Source organism: Myxine glutinosa, chromosome 7 (assembly GCF_964187855.1).
Source record: "Myxine glutinosa chromosome 7, kmMyxGlut1.1, whole genome shotgun sequence".
NCBI classification, from domain to species: domain Eukaryota; kingdom Metazoa; phylum Chordata; class Myxini; order Myxiniformes; family Myxinidae; genus Myxine; species Myxine glutinosa.
The window spans coordinates 115,803,457-115,826,160 of NC_136267.1; the positions used below are offsets into that span (position 1 = coordinate 115,803,457).

At 46.5% G+C, this 22,704-nt stretch overlaps 1 protein-coding gene across 1 annotated transcript in view; it reads right to left on the reverse strand.

Moving 5' to 3' along the window:
- The window catches only part of LOC137430820 (uncharacterized), a 55,537-nt gene extending 39,111 nt beyond the window's left edge, over positions 1-16,426 (reverse strand). The window contains exon 1 of the mRNA XM_078782724.1: positions 16,354-16,426. Within this exon, the coding sequence (XP_078638850.1) occupies positions 16,354-16,426 (73 nt within the window). The remainder of the gene's footprint in view (positions 1-16,353) is intronic.
- Between the last annotated feature and the right edge of the window lie 6,278 nt (positions 16,427-22,704).

Below are 22,704 nucleotides of genomic sequence, written 5' to 3' on the forward strand. Positions count from 1 at the left end.
AATGACATGGGGTCCAATAGCGAGAAATTGAGGGAGGACATGGGGGCCCAGATCGGAGGGTTAGGGAGTAAAATAGAGGGATTAGACAACAGATTAGGGGAAATACAGGAGGGGTTAACGGGGGTAGAAAACAGAATGGCCGCTCAAGAGAATCAAATGGAAGGGATGAAAAAGGGGTTAGAGGGGTTAGAAAACAGTATGGAAGGCAAATTGAGGGACATGAGGGACCAAGCGGAAAGGGAAGTTAAACAAATGGGGCAGCAGATAGAGGGGGTCAGAATGGGGGTAGAAACTAAATTGGATGCTCACAGGGAGGAAATGGAGCAGATGAGGGTGGCATCTGGGCAGGAGATGCAAGTGATGGGAGGGGAGATCAGAAGAGGTGTGAGTGAGGAGGTCGGAGGAGTGCGCGAGGAGGTGAGGCACTGTGAGGAGCGCATGGAGAAGGAGGTGAGAAAGGGGACTGTAAAATTGCAAGGTGGTATAGAGGAGTTGACGCTGGGAGTGGAACAGCTGACGGAGGGACAAAAATAACTAACGGAGCAGGTTCAAAGGAACACTGCGGTACTAGGAGGGTTAAAAGCGACACAAAACGACATAAAAAATGACTTGATAGCGACACAGAGGCAATGTCAGATGGTACGTGAGGGACTGACAACGAGGTTGGACGAGGTGACAGAGGTAATGGAGACGAAGGACCGGCAGGTGAGGACGCACATAGAAACGGTCAAGGTAGCCTTAGAGGACGAACTTGAGGAGACGCACCGGGAAATAAAAGAGGTGAAGCAGAAATTAGAAGAAGAGGAAGAAGGGGTGAGCGAAATTAAGAAGCGACGGAGAGGGGATAAGAAAGAGATAAAAGAGGAAGTGAAAGAATTGGTCCAAATTCTGTGTTCGGATCGTGATGATGTGCTCATTAACCGGGTGAGGGATTCGCAGGTGATGGAGGAGAAGCGAAGAGAAAGAGGACCCGGTGTAAGTGGTGACCAATATGGTCGTGCGTATGATGCGCCAGGTGATTTAATAAGCTTGGGGGTCGAGATGGACCCGGGTGTTCGTGAGAGGCCGTTGGTGAAGTGTGCGACAGGTCTGGCGTGCGAAAAAGGAGGTGTGCGAGAAAGTCCGACTCTGGGGTGTGTGAGGAAAAAGTGCGCGCCAAGGAGTGAGGGTGCTGTCGAGAGTGAGTCGGTCATAGCGCGTGTGCGAGGGAGCACATGGAAGCGCGGTGTGGTGAGTGTTACGGAGGAAGTAACGAAAGAGTGTGCGCAAGAGGATGCGCGAGAAAGGTGTGTAACGGACAGGTGCATGGGGAAAGAGTGCGCTGTCAAGAGTGAAGGAGAATGCACGCCTGTGGTGAGTGTTACAGAGGATGTAACGGGAGAGGGTGCGTGAGAAAGGTGTGTAACGGACAGGTGCATGAGGAAAGAGTGCGCTGTCGAGAGTAAGGGTGAGTGCGCTGTCAAGAGTGGTGGTGAAAGTAGTAAGAGTGGCACGGAGCGTGAGTTGGTGGTGGCAGGTGAGAGAGGATGTACACCTGGAATGGAAGGATGCACACCTGGAATGGTAGAGCGTGTGTGGGAATGCACACTTGAGTTGGTAGTGAGGCACGTGGTTGGGTGTGCGAGTGAGAGCACACCTGTGATTGTCACAGAGGAGGTGACCGAGGAGGGGGCGCGAAGATGTGTGTTGGTGAGGTGTGCGAGCGACGGATGTGTGCCAAGGTGTTCGGTGGTCAGGTGTGTGACCAAGTCTGTGAGCGGAATGAGTGTACCTGGGTGTGTAAGAGAAGGTGCAATGACCAAGAGCAGGGAGAAGGCTGGATGTATGACCAAGAAATGGGTAGCGTATGCGTGTAAGCATGCAGGTGAGGCATCGACGGTAACCGGGTTAGCGGTTAGAACGACATTTAGCCGAATCGGGCCCTCGGTGCGCGTCGGGCAGCTTCGCGTGCCGCGAGGACCAGCGGGGATCCGAACCACGGCGGGTTCGAAAGGACCGCCGTACGCGATCCACGCTGGGCATCGCTTTGAACGGCCGCGTCCGTGCTCTACTAGGCGGAGCGGGCAGCCCGATAGGAAGGGTCGTCATGGCGACCCCCTTTTGTTGACGCGTTCCAGCAGGTCGAGATCGGGCCATGGGATGGCTCCGTGCCGAGGTGGTGCGTGGGATCTCGGCCCGGGTAAGCCCCCGTCCCTGCACCGAATGCGGGACGTATCCAGCCGCTGGCACCAAACAACCCGCATCTTCATTGCTCGGCTTTACGAAGCCGGGCTGTAGAAGTGAATTGGCGCACCGAGAGGCATTAGTAAGTAGACTAATGATGAGGATAGTGGTCTGGACCCGAAATTAGAAAAACAAAATTTGATGATTGGCAAAGGATTGGCAGTAATGATTGGCAGATGATGGGTAGTGACTGGCAAATTTTTGATTTGTTGAAATTTGATGTGCAAAATTGGTAGTGGGAGATGCCCGATGTGGTGGGATGGCAACTCTGTCATCCCTCACAAAGTGGGGGCAAATGCGCTATAGTTTATGGGGTGGGTATGACAACCGAGCCAGGGAGGGCTTGGTTATATTGATAGGGACTAGAGGTGACTATAGGTGACAAGATTTAAGTAAGAGACTTGGTACCTGTAGTGGGGACGTAGTAGCTTAGTGTTTGATAATGACGTGGGAGCGCTGAGTGTAAGGGAAGACGGAGGAGCGCGAGTTTTAGAAGGGAGTAGACAGAGCAGATGATGCAGTATGAATGGAAGTGCTGGTGAGCAGCTTCAAATGAGGCATTGGTGAGGCAATGCTCCGAGGTGTGTGTGAGTGTACAAGTGATGAATGAGAGAGCATTGCGGATGAGTGTCATGGTGAGTAGTGAGTGTTGTGGATCAGCGCGAATGTGCTTGGGGGAGAGAAGGGTGCAGGCGGCACCAAGTATGAGAGCACAGGTGTGCAAGTACAGGTGTGTGGAATATATGGAGCAGAGAATGAGTGGTGTGGAGAGAGTTGGAGTAAGTGGTACGGAGTGGTGTGCATGGTGCGAAGGTGTGGATGGGGGAAGAGTGGACCCCTTTCACGAGTACCCGAGGAGGGTAGTTTAAAGAGTAGTTAGAAGGTATAGGTAAATTGTGGTTGGATATTGGCATTTGTGGTGCGGTTGCAGAATGGTATTGTGGATGGGTGCATTAGTGTTGTGGAAATGGCTGGGCGTGTAGCCTGTTAGTGTGTGTAGTTGGTTTGGGCACTCCACCACTGTGAGGATGTCGGCCAGGTGAGGCCGCAGGTGGGCTCTGGGAGCCGGTAGAGTAGTTGTGGATGGGGCCTGAGGATCCGGAGGATGGACCCGGGTAGCCCAGTGCCAGAGGGCACCAAGGGGTGACAGAGCCAAGAGGGGCCTTCCCCAATTAGATAGGTTAGGGTGAGGAGCTAGGTAAGCTCGGGTGGCAACTACAGTGGTGGAGGTGTGCAGACCTGCTGGGAGAGCTACACGTCACAGCCCAGAAATTGTGCAAGGGCACCGGGAGATGAATCGGGGGAGTGAGACCCCAAATTGAGCAGCACCACAGATGGTCAATGGGATTTTGGTTCTTCGAACCACATAGAGTAATGAGGGCCAATGGTTTGGCAGGAGAAAGACCCCGGTTAATGTAAAGTTGTTAAAGTCATTTAGGAAATAGTTAGGATTGATGAACCTGTCGCACCATACGCAGCCACGTACCTGAGGTGATGATGATGACTCCACACCTGTGTTTTCTTTGTTTTGTGTTGCAGGAAATGAGAATTGCTGTTTGGATTTGTGAGACGCATCACGACGTGGATGAGACATTGGGGTGATTCCATCTCTCCCTCCTTAGGAGGGACTGATGATGAATTGGTGATGGCAAATTTTGATGAGAGTTGGAAATGGCAAATTTGATTGGTTAGGAGGGAGAGAAGACGAATTTGGTTTATGGGAGGAACGGGGAAGACAGTAGGGACGTTTGTTGATGTGTAAAGTAGATGTTTATGGGTAGTGTTGTGTTTTGTGGATACAGTAAGGGGTAAGGGAGGGGCAATGTAGGTTACCTGGTGGGGGGGGGGGGGGGGTGTACGGTAGGAACGTACCTGTCTCACCTGGTTCCCATGTGCCCCCAGTGTGCATTACCTTGTATTGCGTGCACTTTTGCGCCCTTACCACCTTACTCACTTGTCTTCTTTTGTCTCCCACCTCCGAGGATCTGGCTTTGGGGCAGAGAGAGAGGAGAGAGAGGTGCTGGTTCCGCAGTTGTGGGCCTGTACTTCCGCTGCTTGCTGCCTGGATCGATACACCATATGGACCGCAATTTTTGTGGCCGCCCACAATGGACCGCAGTTCTTTTGCGGTCAAGCACCACCCGTGGATGGACCTGGGTCAACGTGGCACCTATGCCATACAGGTGAACCACTTTTAGTTGGCCCCCTGACGGCCACAATTAAGAAATGGACGCGGTTGGCACCTTTCTTTATTTCTAAAGAAGCCAGAAGGCCAAGTGCACTCCATGAAGGCAAGACCAGCGGCAGAACATCGGCCGGCTGCGACACCACCGGTGACCATGGACACTTGATGGTGCATTGTTATTGAACACTTTTTGGTGCACTGGATGGTGCTGACTGTGCATTATGGGGTGGTGCTTTTGGTGCTTGGAAGGGGTGCTCTGCACATTATTAAAGGCTGTAGGGCCACAGGGCACTCGTGGGTTGGTGTATCGATGCTGGCATGCGTGCTCTCCCTATGCATAACATCTGCATGTGTTCCTCAAAGAACAGGTCCTGGATCGTAGTGTAAATATCAGTGTAGTCTTGTATAAATGATGCTCCCTACCGGCTGTATGTTTAGTTTGAGGATGCTTTCCGCGATTCGGTTATCCTGTGGGTGTGTTTCTGTTAGGAGAAGGGTGCAACGTCGCAGGGGGACATATTTACTCATTTGTGAACATCTGTAAAACTGTCGCACTCAGGGTTGAGTTAATAGTAGAGGGAACTACATCTGAGTGCCACACTAAAATAGGTAAAAATTTATCGGGTCGGGCGCCCCGAGGTCGAGAAGGGTGCAGTGTTGCGGATATGGGATTTGCATCCATCCATATCCGCTTGTAAATATTCCCCTATTTCCTCAATACTTCCCAACTCTCCCCAATCCCCCATTCCCTAGTCCCATTTTCTGTAAACAACACTCTGTAGACCCGACCTCCCCCTATTTCCCCCATTAAATGTCGCACCTAGGTTCGCCGCATCTCATGTAAGACAACTATAGGACATCTTGCTAGTTATTCTTAGTCTATGTCAGTTAAGGATTCGTTTCCATTAATTCTGACCCTTCGTTGCACCAGAATGTGATTGTATGGCACCGTTAGGAAGTTTAGGACCTCCCAATACCTCCCCGCAGCTCTTCCTCACAGTTCAGCAACAACAACAACAACAACAACAATGAGCGCAGGGAGTGCGCGTCCTCACTCCGGCTTGGTTGGTAGGGGTGGTGGGAGGGCACCAGGCCTTCCCAATGAGCCGCCATCGGACATGTGCTCGACGGGGTTACCAAACAGGGGCTCCCTGTCGGCTCCTCGTCAAGGGCGGAGCCCGGTAACCCCCGCACCCAATGGAAGCGGCGGACCGGCCCCAGTGGGGCGGAACCAACCAGCCGAGGGCGTGTCACTCCCCGCTGAGCATGCGCAGTGAGAGGGAGGTGACGTCAGATGCGCGCTGAGCTTGGAGCAAGCAAGACCACCTCCGAGCACTGTGAGACCTCCCTGCATCTTTGAACCGTGCTTTATCCTGTCCCCGAGCCAAGGTGCACCTTGTGCCATCGACCGACCTGCCCATTCCCGCCATCAATCCCTGTGTAAGTCTACCTTGTCCGTTTGTCCGTGGTCTGTCTGGGGTAAGATAAGACTGCATTTAAGTGCCCATCTCTTCTGTGTCTTTACCTCACTCTGCCTTGTAATCTACCCCCTTTTCTCCACCACTGTAATTATACCCTCCTCCAGAGGTCTTGAGAACTGTACCCCCCTTGTGTCGTTTCCTCTTTCCCAGTCGTCGTGTCCTTTCCATCATTGATTTAGCATAGCGCAATTTGGCCAACGTCTGGGTGAATCGGGTGAGTGTAAGGGAAGAAACAGGGAGCAACTGTTCGGCCGCCGTGACCTCCGCTCGGTAAATAACATCCAATCCGCGGTCCGTAACAATATATATATATATATATATATATATATATATATATATATATATATATATACAGTGGAACCTTGACTTACGAGTGCACCAACTTACGAGTTTTCCGAGATACGAGCCGTCGCTCGGGCGGTTTATTGCTTTGAGATGCGAGCCGAGATCTGAGTTACGAGCTTACGTCACCCGCCACCAGGTGGTTATCTTGCCGTGCAAGCAGCTCTGCCGTATATAGCTGCTGCTTTGTTTTCGCATTTTGGTTATTTTGGAAAATTTCTTAGTTTTAACCATGGGTTCTAAGAAATTGAGTGCCAAGGGCAGTACTGAGAAGAAGAAGAGGATGATGTGCTTGGATATAAAACACGCAATCGTCGAAAAACATGAGCGAGGTGTGCGTGTTGTCGACTTGGTGAGGCGGATGTGAAGGCAGCTGAAGATTTTATTATAACTTTTGCTGAACTGATAGAAGCCGAACGATACATCCCCCAGCAAATCTTCAACTGTGACGAGACAGGGCTCTTCTGGAAAAAGATGCCGAGGAGGACGTATATAACGGCAGAGGAGAAGAGCATGCCAGGCCACAACTTGTTCAGAGTGCCGGCGATAGCTCGCCTTCTCTTTGTGGAAAACACGGTGAGATCCTTAACATCCAACAACTAATGGGACGCAACGGGGCGCCCAGTTTAGCGGTACACGGCAGAGCATGCCAGGTTTAACACGGCGGTTTAACGGCAGAGGAGAAGAGCATGCCAGGCCACAACTTGTTCAGAGTGCCGGCGATAGCTCGCCTTCTCTTTGTGGAAAACACGGTGAGATCCTTAACATCCAACAACTAATGGGACGCAAACGGGGCGCCCAGTTTAGCGGTACACGGCAGAGCATGCCAGGTTTAACACGGCGGTTTAACGGCAGAGGAGAAGAGCATGCCAGGCCACAACTTGTTCAGAGTGCCGGCGATAGCTCGCCTTCTCTTTGTGGAAAACACGGTGAGATCCTTAACATCCAACAACTAATGGGACGCAAACGGGGCGCCCAGTTTAGCGGTACACGGCAGAGCATGCCAGGTTTAACACGGCGGTTTAACGGCAGAGGAGAAGAGCATGCCAGGCCACAACTTGTTCAGAGTGCCGGCGATAGCTCGCCTTCTCTTTGTGGAAAACACGGTGAGATCCTTAACATCCAACAACTAATGGGACGCAAACGGGGCGCCCAGTTTAGCGGTACACACATTGATGAATCACCCTGCCTGTGATTCACCCATGACAGGTTATAGCTGGGTCGGGATTCAAACCCAGGCTGGACAGTTTAGAGTCAAGTGTGCGTACCTCCAGTCCAGGCCATCCTGCCAACTTGTATGCTGCATACAGGTGAAATATAAAGCGCGAGATATTTTTATATATACTGTATATTTAAAAAAAAATTGGTGTGGTTTTTGGCGGGCTGGAACGGATTAATAGCATTTCAATGCATTTTAATGGGGAAATTTAATTTGAGAAACGAGCAAATTGAGTTACGAGCTCGGTCACAGAACGAATTAAACTCGTAAGTCAAGGTTCCACTGTATATATATATATATAGATATATATATATAGATATATATATATATATATATATATATATATATATATATATATATATATATATATATATATATATATATATATATATATATATATATATATATATAGCTATACATACATATATATATATATATATACACAGACTTGGCACTTAATATGGATTATTTTATTTTCCTTGACTTGGGCTTACTTTCTTCACTCAGTATATCAATCTGGTGAGTTTCTTTTACACTTTGGTGATTTATTTGTTAAAAGAACCATGTCACTGATTGTGTTTCACAGCAAGAAGTCAATAACAGGATAATATCACAGGTGGCGTGACAAAATGTAAGGACAGGTACATTTGACGATTGGCTTCACAATCGGGTATATAAGGGTTGTTGCGTTCTGTATTAGTGGAAAACAACTGCTGCACGTCTCCAAAAGTTATTGCCGCTTCCTCTGGAGATGGTCCGTCAACTCGACAATGCTGTTTGTCATGGAGTGGTGGCTTTACGAAATTACGGCATGAAACAGCGTGCTGTTGCTTGGCAGTATGGCATCACTCAAGGTCAGGTGTCAAAGATCCTGAAACGAAATTCTCAGAGGGATGTCCCTTCTCCAATACCGAGGCCAGGACGTCCCCGCAGAACCACAAGGAGGGATGATCGCCAGCTGCACCGGTTAGTCCGCAATGGCCGTACCAAGTCAGCTAATCGGCTTAGGGCTGAGTGGCAGCAACTGACAAATGTGCCTGTATCCAGAAGGCTAGTCAACTAACGACTGGTTCAAGCAGGCTATCGTGCCAGGCGTCCCCTGAGAAAGTCACGCCTGACCAGACAACACCGCCAGCGCCGATTGCAGTGGGCCAGAGAGCACCGTCAATGGCAGCCAGGACACTGGAATCATGTGATCTTCAGTGACGAGTCTAGATTTCTGGTCTATCGTCAAGATGGCCGCGTCCGAGTGCGCAGACAAGTGCATGAAGCCTCCAACAAAGATTGTATAGTGCCAAGAGTCCAAGCTGGAGGTGGTGGGGTGACAGTTTGGGCTGCTTTTCATGCAGGGGGAAAAACTGACCTGGTTGTTCTGAATGGAATCCTGAACCAGTTCAAGTACAGGGCCATTCTGGAAGAAACATTGCTTCCATTTGCTCGTGCAGCCTTTCGAGGAAACTTTCTTTCAAGATGACAATGCATGGCCTCATCGTGCTCGCATGATCCAACACTTTCTTGCTGACCGTGGTGTAGAGCATATGGGGTGGCCTGCCCTGTCCCCGGATATGAATCCGATAGAGAACTTGTGGGCGGAATTAACGCGTCAAATCGACCACTTGGACCAGCAGCCGGCCTCTGTGCGTGAATTGCAGCAGGCTCTGGTCACTGCATGGCAAGCGATTTCTGTCCAAACCTTGGCAAATCTCGTGAACAGCATGCCTCAACGTGTACGTGCTCTCCTGAATGCTCGTGGGTGTTACACGAAGTACTGAACTGTAATTTTACTGTCCGTAATCCCAGTTGTAATTTAACTTTTGTTTAAATTTTTTTTGGCTAATGTGCAAAATAAAGAGATACTTATGGAAAACGTAGAGAAGTTTAACACAGTACTGTCCATGAATTGAGTTCGATATCAGTTTACATCACTTTCAAGGATCAATTTATTTGTTTCGAAATGTCAAATGTGGTTTTTGTTTCTTTTAAAGGTCACATTAACAAAATCTAGAATAATTTCAACATAATTCCAAAGAACTTTTGGTTCTAAGAGATCTTGAAAAGTAAGTTCACCCCACAAAACAAATATTCCATATTAAATGCCATATATATATATATATATATATATATATATATATATATATATATATATATATAATATATATATATGAGCTGAACGCTCACGTGGCAGTATGGATTTATGTGTGTGTACATAAATCCATACTGGATGGTGTATATACACACACCACCAAATGGACCACGGTGTGTGTGTGTGTGTGTATATATATATATATATATATATATATATATATACACACACACACACACACACACACACACACACACACACACACACACACACACACACACACACACACACACACACACACACACACACACACACACACACACACACACACACACACACACACACACACACACACACGAACATATATATATACACACACATAAACATACATATACATATATACAAAGATATATAGACCACGTGAGCGATGACATCATAAATTTATATTCTCTTGTCGGAGTTGCGGATGACGATATATATATATATATATATCGATATATATATATATATATTGTAACGGATTTGGGAAACCCTGCACTTGGTGTAATTGTTGTATATATCAACCTCTGTAAATAACAATTCTTTGTAAATACCTCCATTCGTGTAAAGGTCAAAGGTCGTCCCCTAGTTAGTCCATCGCACCACGTAGCGAACCATAGGATCTCTCCATAGTTATATCCTTATTATGTGTGTCAGGTAAGGCTATGTTTCCACGAGTTGACCTTACGTTGCATCAAATCAAATAAGGATAGGCCCTACAGCTCCCTCAACATCAGCGCGATTGATTTTCTAACCCATGCGCCGCCATTACGCACGCGGTCGTCTTGGAGAAGAAGGGGGAGGAGTCAGTCAAGCGCCAGGAACAAGGCATGGCTCTGCCAACGCCTCATCAAGGGGCGGGACCGGTGAGCCCTCACGACCAACCAAGGCCGAGGCGAGCTCACCGGTGGGCGTTTCCAAAAGGCAGGCGGCCTGATACGCGGGCGGCCAATATAAGCGCCGCCGCAGACTACTTACAGAGGTCGAGTGGAGCGAGCAGTTTGAGGGAAGATAGGAAGGGCCGGCACGGTGCCCCCTGGTGGTTGCGGCATTCCGGCTGGGCAAGATTAGACCATCGGGCAGGAGACCGCAAGGCTCCGCGCCGAGGTGGACCGTGGGATCTCGGCCCGAGCAAACCCCCTCCCCTGAACCGAGTGCCGGATGGATCCAACTGCAGGAAACAAACCACCCGCGTTCATTGCTCGGCTTGGCGAAGCCGAGCTTTGAGCATGTAACGACGCACCGAGGCTCAGAATAATGGACGATGGTCAGGGTAGTGAAATTTGATTGGCAAAATTGATGGGCAAGAGTGATTGGCAGTGATTGGCAAATTTGATTGGCAGAAAAATTGGATGGGCAAAATTAATAGTGAGAGATAGCCGATGTGGAGGGATGGCAAATCCACCATCCCTCACATCATCCCGGGCACATGAGCACTATTTATGGGGTTTTGGCAGTGTAAGCTCGCCGAGGGAGGGTTTGGATAATGGATTAGGGATATAGAGAAATGACCATAGGTAACGGTAGGGTTAAGTAGCGACATGATACCCGTAATAGGGTACGTAGCAGATTAGTGGATTATAACGACGAGGGAGCGCAATAGTATAAGGGGCGACTGGGAAGCACGAGTTTTAGAAGGGCACCAGGTAGATCAGATGATGCTGTGTGTGTGTGTTGAAAGTGTATGGAGCAGCGTATTGTGAAAAGTGTGAGGTGATTGTGCATTGTATTGAATGAATGAATGAAGAAGCCTGGGAGGAAGGAGGGTGCAGGAGGCACCAAGAGTGTGGACACAGGTGTGCAGATACAGGTAAGAATGGTTTTCGGAATGAATGGTCTGGGATACATGGAGTATGGAATGGATGGTGTGGAGTGAGTATGGTGGAAAACATGGAGTGGAGTGGTTGGTGCGAAGGGAGTGGATGGGGAAGATGGGCCCCCATCACGAATACCCGGGGAGGGTAGTTTAAGAGTTAGGTTGAGGGGTATAGGTAAATTGTGGTTGGATATTGGCATCTGTGGTGCGTGTGGAAGAATGGTGTTTGGATAGGTGCATTAGTGATGTGGAAATGGCTGGGCGTGTGGCCTGTTAGAGGTATGGTTGGTTGAGTGCTCCGCCGCTGGTAGTCTGTCGGCCAGGTGAGGCCGCAGGTAGGCTCTGGGAGCCAGTTAGAGTTCAATGGGGCCCGAGGATCCAGAGGAAGGACCCAGGTAGCCCAGTGCGAGAGAGGGCACCGAGGGGGTAAGCGCCAGGGAGGGCCTTCCCAAAGTAGGTTAGTGAGGAGCAGGTAAGCTCTGATGGCAACTTCAGTGGTGGAGGCGCACAGGTAAGTAGACCTGTTAGGGGAGCCACATGACCCAGTCCTGAAATTGTGCGAAGGCACAGGGAGTTGAATCGGGGGAGTGAGACCCCAAATTGATGAGCACCACCATTTGGTCAATGGGAATTGGTTTTTAGAACCGCGTAGAGTAAAGATAGCCAATGGTTTGGCAGGGAGAGACCTCGGGTAGTGTAAAGTGTGTTAAAGTCATTTAGAGGATAGATAGGATTAAAATCTCCTCACACCATCTACATCCACTCACCTGAGGTGATGACGTAACTCCACACCATGCCATGTTTTGTTATTTTATATTTGTTGCAAATGTTTTTGGGAATGTGAGAAGCATCATGACGTGGGTGAGACATTGTGCTGGTTGTTCCATCTCTTCCTCCTTATGAGGAATTGATGAGGAATTTGAGTGATGGCAAATTTGATTGGAGGGATGGTAACGAATTTGGAATTAGGGGAGCTATGGGGAAGACGTGACGATAGAGACAAATTTGTAAATGTGTAGATTTTGTAAATACGGGGTAAGGGGCGAGGGTAGAGTAGGTGACAGGTGGGGTGGCGTACGTTAGGGACGAGCTTTCTCCGCTCGCTCTTCGTGCGCACCTTGCTCTGCATTACCTTGATTGATGTGTACCCTTGTGACCTTACCCCTCGCTAACGCTGCTGCTTTGTCTTCCTTCCCTACCCATGGACCGTGCTCTCTGGGCACTGAGGGGGAGTGTGCGGGAGCCCGCATTTGTGTGCCCGAATTCCCGCTGCCAGCTGCCTGCATCCATGCACCACTTATTGGACCGCACGTCTTCCGGCCATGCACCACCATATGGACCACGGTTCTGTGGCCGGGCACCACTGATGGACCCCACGTGTTGGGGCCTGGCCCCTCTGCTGGGACCGACCATTGCGGCCAGAAATCTTCGCTTGCGGACCTCGGTGAGGTGGCACCATGCCATGCAGGTGGACCACCATAGTTGGCCCCCTGCTGGCCATAATTTAAAAAAACAGACCCGTTGTGTGCCTTTCTTTTTTTATTTATTACCATCAAATAGGCCGCAAGCAAGAACAGCAAGAGCAAGAACAACATCAAGAACGACGGACCAGCAGAGCAGGAGCAGAAAGAAGACCACCAGTTGTGTTTTTAAAAATGTGTTGTGCAATGTTGCACCGATTGGTGCTTTTTATTGGTGCTTTGATTGGTGCTCTTTGATTGGTGCTTTGGTGTTTGCATGCTTGGGGATGCATGACAGAATCTCAATTCTGCATCCCCCAGGCATGTGAGGTGGTGCGTCGATGCAGTGCATGCTGGCTCCTCCCTCCCACAGGATTCTCCTTGTTTCCAAAAACAGGTCCTGGGTTGCGTTTTTTAAATAATGTAATAATGTCACCTGTAAATAATGCTCCCCACCGGCTAAATGTATAGTATGAGAATTAATTCCGCAATTCGGTTAATTGTGGGCATGAATCTGTTCGGTAGGATGAAACGTAATAGGGGGACATATTTAATTGTGTTTTAAAACTGTCGCACTCAGGGTCAGATTAATAGTAGAGGGTATTACACCTGTGTGCCACATTAACTTAAAGTTTTTTCGGCCCGGGACGTGCCTGGAGAAGTGAGGGTGCAGTGTAACGGATTTGGGAAACCCTGCACTTGGTGTAATTGTTGTATATATCACCCTCTGTAAATAATAATTATTTGTAAATACCTCCATTCGTGTAAAGGTCAAAGGTCGTCCCATAGTTAGTCCATCGCACCACGTAGCGAACCATAGGATCTCTCCATAGTTATATCCTTATTATGTGTGTCAGGTAAGGCTATGTTTCCACTAGTTGACCTTACGTTGCATCAAATCAAATAAGGATAGGCCCTACAGCTCCATCAACATCAGCGCGATAGATTTTCTAACCCGTGCGCCACCATTACGCACGCGGTCGTCTTGGAGAAGAAGGGTGAGGGGTCAGCCAAGCGCCAGGAACAAGGCGTGGCTCTGCCAACGCCTCATCAAGGGGCGGGACCGGTGAGCTCTCACGAACAACCAAGGCCGAGGCGAGCTCACCGGTGGCGTTTCCAAAAGGCAGGCGGCTTGATACGCGGGCGGTCAATATAAGCGCCGCCGCGGACTACTTACAGAGGTCGAGTGGAGCGAGCAGAGGCGAGCAGCAGAAAGAGAGCCACGGAGATTGACCGGCAGAGATTTGAATTGCGTATGCAACATACCAGCTTTCCCCCACTAGATTAATTGTCCGGTCGCGTCCAATGACACGTGGAGCTGTTTGCCGGGTTTTGCCTCGACCCCAAAGCGTGGACCGGAGCGCGCGCTTGGAGCCGGACCTCGACGCCTATCATCTGCCTGGACCCTTCTCTGCCTTCCCATACCATCCCTGCCATTCCATCCTTTCGTGTAAGTGTGTTTGTTCTGTGCTGGGCGTTTGATAAGTTAAGCCTGTATAAGCTTGCCCTGTGTCTGCTTCTTCTTCTTCCCTTGTACATGCCCTTCTTTTGTTTCCTCTTCGGGTTTTTGTGTGTAGTTACTAAATCTTTGTTCTCCCTTTACTTTGGTTTCCTCTCTTATTCGATCGCTTTCGTGATTTCTGTCAATTGAGTACCTGTGGCACGATTTTGGCAGAACCGCTTTACAATCGGGTTAGTCCTTTGCTAACGGCTCGGATTCTGGATTGATAAACCGCTCGGCAATTACCATCTTGTCCGGGATTCGAGTGGGGCCACCCACCTGCTTTGTGGAGGGATTGGCGGAGGTGTCCGGGAATCCCTTGACCAATCACCTTGGCCAATCCTATCCCACTAAGGAGCGGGGTGAGTCCAGGAACGGAGACGGCCAGCTTAACGACGAGGGGATTAAACCCCCCTCGGTAAGGGGAGTGCCGTACTCCGATTCCATAACAATATATATATATATATATATATATATATATATATATATATATATATATATATATATATATATATATATATATATGTATATATATATATATATATATGTATATATGTGTATATATCGATATATATATATATGTATATATGTGTATATATCGATATATATATATATATATATATATATATGTGTATATATCGATATATATATATATATATATATATATATATATATATATATATATATATATATATAATATATATATATATATATATATATATATATATATATATATATATATATATCGATATATATATATATATATCTATCTATAATTCCAGTAATCTCTGTGTGTGTGTCTGTGTGTTTGTCTGTGACCGCTGTTTCTCGACAACCACGGGTCCGATATACTTGAAACTTGCCAGGTATAAACTTGTCATAAAAAGCTGAATTTTATTTTCTAAATATTAGCTTATTGCACCCAGAAATCCTAAAATACTCCGGACAATATTGTTGGCACCTTTTAGAAGTTGTGAGAAATAATTGGATTTCAAGCAGGTGATTCTCCTTTACTTTGGAATTGAACTCACTTCTGGTGAATTGCAGGTGCCTGCAATATAAAAAAAATAATCACTCATTCAACCAGTTTGAATGGAGAGAAGGAGTCATTCTGCTGTTTGGTGTCACTGTGTACCGCAATGAGCATGGAGAAAAGAAAAACCAGAGAATTGTCTGAGGATGTCAGACACAAGATTGTAGCCGAGCATGGACAATCTCAAGGCTACAAGTTCATCTCCAGAGACCTGTGTCCACTGTACGATATGTTATCAGGAAGTTTAAGGCCCATGGCACTGTAGCCAACCTCCCTGGACGTGGCCACAAGAGAAAACTTGATCGAAGATTTCAGCGAAGGATTGGTCGAATGGTGGAGAAAGCACCTCGATCAACTGCCAAACAGATTCATGCTGACCTTCAGACACAAGGTATGACAGTTTCAACTCGCACAATCTGTCACCAACTCAATGAAAGGGGGTTCTATGGGAGGAGGCCCAGAAGGACCACACTGCTGGGAAAGCCTGACTGGAGTTTGCCAAATCACACATGAACAAGCCAAAATCCTTCTGGGAGAATGTCCTGTGGACAGATGAGACCAAATTAGAGCTTTTTTGTAAAAGACATCTGTTTACAGAAAACAAAATGAAGCCTTCAAAGAAAAGAACACCTTCCCCACAGTCAAACATGGAGGAGGTTCATTGATGTTTTGGAGTTGCTGTGCTGCCTCTGGCACCGGGTGCCTTGAATGTGTGCATGGCATCATGAAATCAGGAGATTACCAAGGCATTTTGGAGCGCAAAGTTCAACCTGGTGCCAGAAAGCTGTCCACCATCAACTTGCTCTTCAATTTTGTATGAAGAAAACCAACCAAAAGGTGACAACATCCTTGAAATATTTATTATTGTCAAATTAATAGGAACACAATCATAAAATCATTATTACTATCAAGCAAATTACATTGACAAAAAAACACATGCGTACGTGAACAATGTCGTCGCCTAAACGTACCTGACATTTTGAGGCGACGCTCAGGTGATCGATCCAGTTCAAAAAAGCCCTCACGAGTTTTTATGGAAAACATTGTTGTAATCGAGACGCTTCCTTGAGGTTAAATTACAAGCATCACCCAAAACAGACACAAATAACTTTTGTAGTGAAGGATATCTGAAAACGGGTTTCTGATAACAAAGGAAAATTGAAACGCAAAAGGTAAATACTAAAAATATAATTTCTAGAAACGAATGTGTATATTTATGAAAGGGTTCACTCATAATGGAAAGTGAAAGAGATATACCAGGGAGGAATAAGAAAACAACTGCAATTGAGAGGAAATAAGATCTCATAAAGAACGAGACCGACACTCTGTAGAGAGCATACCTCCACCGGGCTGAACAGGTTACGTTTTGTATCCCACTGAGAGGCCGAATATGGATTCGAACCTGAACCAAAATCTAATCGGCTTGTTCTCGTCACCTGCCCAACTCGTCCACCAAGTTTAGTCATAACTCGTCCACAACCTTTTGAAATATCATGTTACATATCTATTTTGGCCTTATCAATCAATGGTGAAAACTCACTTTAAAAATTGGTGGGTCCGGTGGTCCATTGGACCAAATACATTTTCATTGGTCTTCACAGCCTTGTGGCATGCATGCCCGCTATAGTAGTGCGGATTAGTGTCACAAACGGTAAAACAAGCACCAAACTGCATATACACCCCATTTGGGTCACTCATTAAGAAAATCCAAGATGACCGCCATTTTTCAAGATGGTGGCCCCAATCATAGCCTAGCATGATTTTTTCAGCCAGAGAACTCGACACAGGTAACCAATTTAAATGATCTTGGTGTTAATTCCGATGTTTTTTACCATGCTGAAGCCGATTCTGCATATTGGAGACCTCTCAAATGCTTTATTTTATCATTTGTGACCATTTTAACCCTCGCTGGTGGGTTTACAGCAAGGGTTCTTAACCTTTTTTGGTGCACACACCCCTTTGGTTCTTCGAATATTTTGTCGTACCCCTTAGCAAAAATCAATGACTTTGGACAGGTCTGAGAATTAAAGACTTTGAACTATATTCCTCGCACTCCTTTGCGGCACTGAGACAGGGGTGAAAACAACCTCCATTCACCTTCGGTAACGGTAGTAAAAAGACAGAGAAAAATAATTCTATTTTGCATCCTCTTAACTTGGTACTAAGGCGGTTCACCAATGGGTGAGGGGTGGGGGGCGGATTTTGATTATGGCTGGTGACCCTTAGGTGTTACTGCAGAAGGCTCTCAGACAGAACATCTTAGGGGTCTAAGGGGTTTAAAGGGTCTTAATGGATATAAAGTTTATGGAGGATCTTAAAGGTAAATACTACGGGGTCTTAGGGGTCGAGAGGATGTCAAAGGGTCATTATGGTCATGGAGGTCATAAAGGTTCATGGGGTCTTGAAGGGTCTTTGGGTATTAAGGTGTCTTCGTGGTGTCAAGGGGTCTAAATGTATAGAGGGGTCTGGAAATCCAATGCATGCACGGCCGGACACACACACGGCTCCCTTTGTAGTCGAGATTACATCCATTTTAGGTGAGGGAATATAAGAAACAGAAATGCAGTCCGATTTTAGGATGTAAAAATCTGAATATTATGTTTTTAATTACACACCATGAGCCTTCTACTTGGTCATCAATTCCTTTTTCATAATTTGCGAGTTCTTAGTCTCAAAAAAAAATAGCAGTCTAAAAAAAAATTGGAAATGTTGCTCAGTGATATAGTTAGGGAAGCACAGAGACATCTTTTGTTTCTTCCTCTTCATCTACGGTTTTTGCTATTGATGCCTAAAATAAGAAAATTACCTCGACGTTGAGCCGCGAAGTGGTAGGCCACACAATGTCACAGAATGGGACTGTCGAGTGCTGAAGCGCGTAGAGCGCACAAATAGTCTGTCCTCGGTTGCAACACTCACTACCGAATTCCAAACTGCCTCTGGAAGCAATGTCAGCACAACAACTGTTCGTCGGGAGATTCATGAAATGGGTTTCCATGGCTGAGCAGCCGCACACAAGCTTAAGATCACCATGCGCAATGCCAAGCATCGGCTGGAGTGGTGTAAATCTCGCCACCATTGGACTCTGGAGCAGTGGAAACACGTTCTCTGGAGTGATGAATCATGCTTCACCATCTGGCAGTCCGACGGACTAATCTGGGTTTGGCGGATGCCAGGTGAACGCAACTGCCTGAATGCATAGTGCCAACTGTAAAGTTTGGTGGAGGAGGAATAATGGTCTGGGGCTGTTTTTCATGGTTTGGGCTAGGCCCCATATTTCCAGTGAAGGGAAATCTTAACGCTATAGCATACAATGACATTCCAGACGATTGTGTGCTTCCAACTTTGTGGTAACAGTTTGTGGAAGGCCCTTTCCTGTTTCAGCATGACAATGCCCCTGTGCACAAAGCGAGGTCCATACAGAAATGGTTTATCGAGATTGGTGTGGAAGAACTTGACTGGCCTGCACAGAGCCCTCACCTCAACCCCATCAAACACGTTTGGGATGAATTGGAACGCCGACTGCGAGCCAGGCCTAATCGCCCAACATCATTGCCCGACCTCACAAATGCTCTTGTGGCTGAATGGAAGCAAATCCCCACAGCAATGTTCTGAGATTGAGTGGATAGCCCTCCCAGAAGAGTGGAGGCTGTTATAGCAGCAAGGGGGGATGGATGGGGGGGGGGGGGGGGAGGGGTGGGACCAACTCCATATTAATGCCCATTCATTTTGAATGAGATGCGTGATGCTCAGGTGTCCACATACTTTTGGTCATGTAGTATATAATTATACATACATATTGTCGTGTGGCCGCCTTTGATTAAAATCAGACGATCACAGAAGCCGATTACGAAGGCCTTAGCTCTCGAGGCGAAAACTCAATGGCGGAAAGCTACATGACATTGCGCGGGATGGAGGGGTGGCGCAAGATCCCTGCAGTCTTGCCTGTTAAATAAACCACACGGAAACTGCTTTCAGATATATACAGAAAAATAATACAAGGGTTTATTCACAAGGATAGCGGGACAGGAAAAGCATGTGCCGGTAATAAATGTCCTAACCGGAACGTCCCCACACACAGATTTCGGATACAGACGAGGGAAAATGAATTCAGGAAAATAAAACGTTCGTTATGCTCGGGAAATTTGTGGGGTGTGGCCTTATCTGTTCATCGTCTTGCCCACACGCGGCTCCAAGCTCCGGTGCGAAGAAACCCTTCGTCCGCTAGCACGCTTCGCCAGGCCCCGATGCGACTCGCTCCGCTGCACACCACGAGGTCCCACCCGCTCAGCACCAACACTCGCTCCCTGCACCAACAGCACCACTCCAAGCACCACTCCACACCAAGAGCGAACCGTCAGCACGAAGAAGAGAAGCGCAGAGACCAAACGATGTCATGCAGCGTCAAGAGACCAGCGAAGAAGAACGGGCCAAAAGGGAGAGAAGGAGCAAGAGACCAGCGAAGAAGAACGGGCCAAAAGGGAGAGAAGGAGCAAGAGACCAGAGAGCAAATGCGACTGCATGCTGTGAAAATCCAGAGCCAAGAGAGAAAATGTCGTGCAGCGTGCGCTTTTATGACCTTCGTTGACTCTCCTCCAATGTTCTCTTTTGCTGGCTGCCTCTCATTGGCCGGGTGCCTCCCGCCTGTGGTGTTGCTCGCCCTTCCCCCTGCCCAATCAACAGTCCTCCTGGGCGTGGCTCCCAGCCTTGCCACGAGGCTGGTTCCTCGGCCAGCCGGTGGTGTGGCTGGCTGCGGCCCCAGCCTGGCTTTCTGCCTGTTTTCCAAAGTCGTTGTGGTAAGGGAGGGGAACTAATTAATGTGTGCACTAAGGACCTATCTAAGTGTTTATAGGAGTGTGTTGCCATAAGGGACAAAGGAATGATTTCCAGGTCTGACACACAGGGGCTTATCTTAGTCCCTACACTATTTAACACCCGAACATCCTTGTATGTTCACAGGTATAATCTTATCCCGACAAACTGCCTAAAACACAGAACTTATTACAGGGTAGATTCCCGATCACGAAAGTCGAATACCTACCTATACAGATCTACCTGGCTCAAGATATTCCTTTAACCCCCAGACATAACAATAATATATATATATATAAACCAGCTGCGCTCGCCTCACCACGTCGTGTTAGAGGAACGGGCTTCTTTTAGCTGAGGATAATGACTGTACCTGAGTTGCTGTGTTGTCATGAGTTACACCAATCATAATACAAACAAGTACAGATACATTCAAAGTACACCGCCCCCATGCCAAATAATTAAATATCCTACAGCGCAGCATTGCCGGGGCGCCTCAGGCGCCCGGCAATACCGCAGTGCAGCTCATAGAGACTGCATTGGGAGGGAGAGGTGTATACTAATTGATTGATTAATTGTATAATTAAAATCAATAAAAGATTATCACAAAATATTTTCTTAATCAATTGGCTAATAGCATAACTAACCCACTAGTGCTTCATCCGAAGATGCATCTTTTAGAAATTTAATTAAATAAGTCATTAATAAAAATAAATAAATAAATAATTGATTAATCAATAAATAATCAATTAATCAATAAATAATTGATCGATTAAATAATTAATCAATAAATCAAAAATATCATTGACAGCCACATCACTTGGTCACTGTCATATCCAAATATTAGCTTCCCAGCTCAAAAGGTGCCTGAGATATTGGCCAATTGAGAAAGAAAATAAATAAATGATTAATAATGAAAATAAAGAAATAATAATCATTAAAAAATTAAATTATTAATCAATTCGGTCACAGAACACATAAACCACCACCATTTCATCAGAATCTGTAACTGAAAAAAAAAAATTTTTAGTCATTAATCGAATAATTAAATAATTAATCGATTAATTGATTAATCAATAAATCAAAAATATCCTTGATAGCGACATCACTTGGTCACTCATGTCCAAATATTAGCTTCCGAGCTCAAAAGGTGCCTGAGATATTGCCCAAATGAGAAAGAAAAGAAATAAATGATTAATAATGAAAAGAAATAAATAATAATCATAAAAAAATTAAATTATTAATCAAATCAGTCAGAGAACACATAAACCACCACCATTTCATCACAATCTGTAACTTAAAAAAAATTTTTTTTACTCATGAATCGAATAATTAAATAATTAATCGATTAGTTCATTAATTGATTCATTAATAAATCAAAAATAGCCTTTGCAGCCAAATCACCTGGTCATTGGCATGTCCAAATATCAGCTTCCTAACTCAAAAGGTGCCTGAGTTAATGGTCAGAAGAGAAAGGAAATTTGATTAATTAAATAAGTACTTAATTAATCGCTAATAATTAAATAACTCCTCAATTATTTGATTAAGCAAAAAACAAAAAATACAGTTTTTGACAAAGGACTTGCTCACTATTGTGCCGAAATTTCAGCTTCCCAGCTCAAAGGATGGCTGAGATATCGTCCGTACAAGCAAGAAAACAAGAAAACACACAAACAACCAGAGTGAAAATTGAGTACTCCCTTTCAGCGTGCGTCACTGCCGAGCCCCCTTCGGTGCCCGACAGTGACGATTTGCAATGCCTGGAGATGGCATAGGAAAGGAGCGGTGTACAACAATTATTTTGCACAAATTTATTTGTAGTGTTTGTGATAGTACATTTTTATAAGCAATTTAGTTTGAAAAATTTTTTTTTTTTCAAAAAATAACCCCTCAGCACATACATCGGGGAGGGGTAGCTGCAGACTTGAAGTTTGGGACGATCACACCTCACCACCACATAATCTAAAACACCTCACCACCACATAATTTAAAACACCTCACCACCACATAATTCAAAACACCTCACCACCACGTAATTCAAAACACCTCACCACCACGTAATTCAAAACACCTCACCAACACGTAATCCAAAACACCTCACCACCACGTAATTCAAAACACCTAACCACCACATAACTCAAACCATCTCACCACCACATAATGTAAAACACCTCACCCCCACCTAAATCAACACACCTCACCACCAATGAATTAAAAACACCACCACCACATAATTCAGTTCTTGGCCCCCTCCTCTTCATCCTTTACCTGTCCCCGCTCGGTCACTTAATCCGCCGTCATGGTCTCCAATTCCACTGCTTCGCCGATGACATCCAGCTTTTCATCTCCACCAAGTTCGTCTCCACCGACACCCACTCTATCCTGACAAACTGCATCACTGAAATAAAATCCTGGCTTCAAATCAACTTCCTCAAGCTTAACTGTGATAAATCTGAAATAATCATCATTGGCCCAAAAACGCTCACAAAATCCACCCATAACTTTGCCCTCAACAT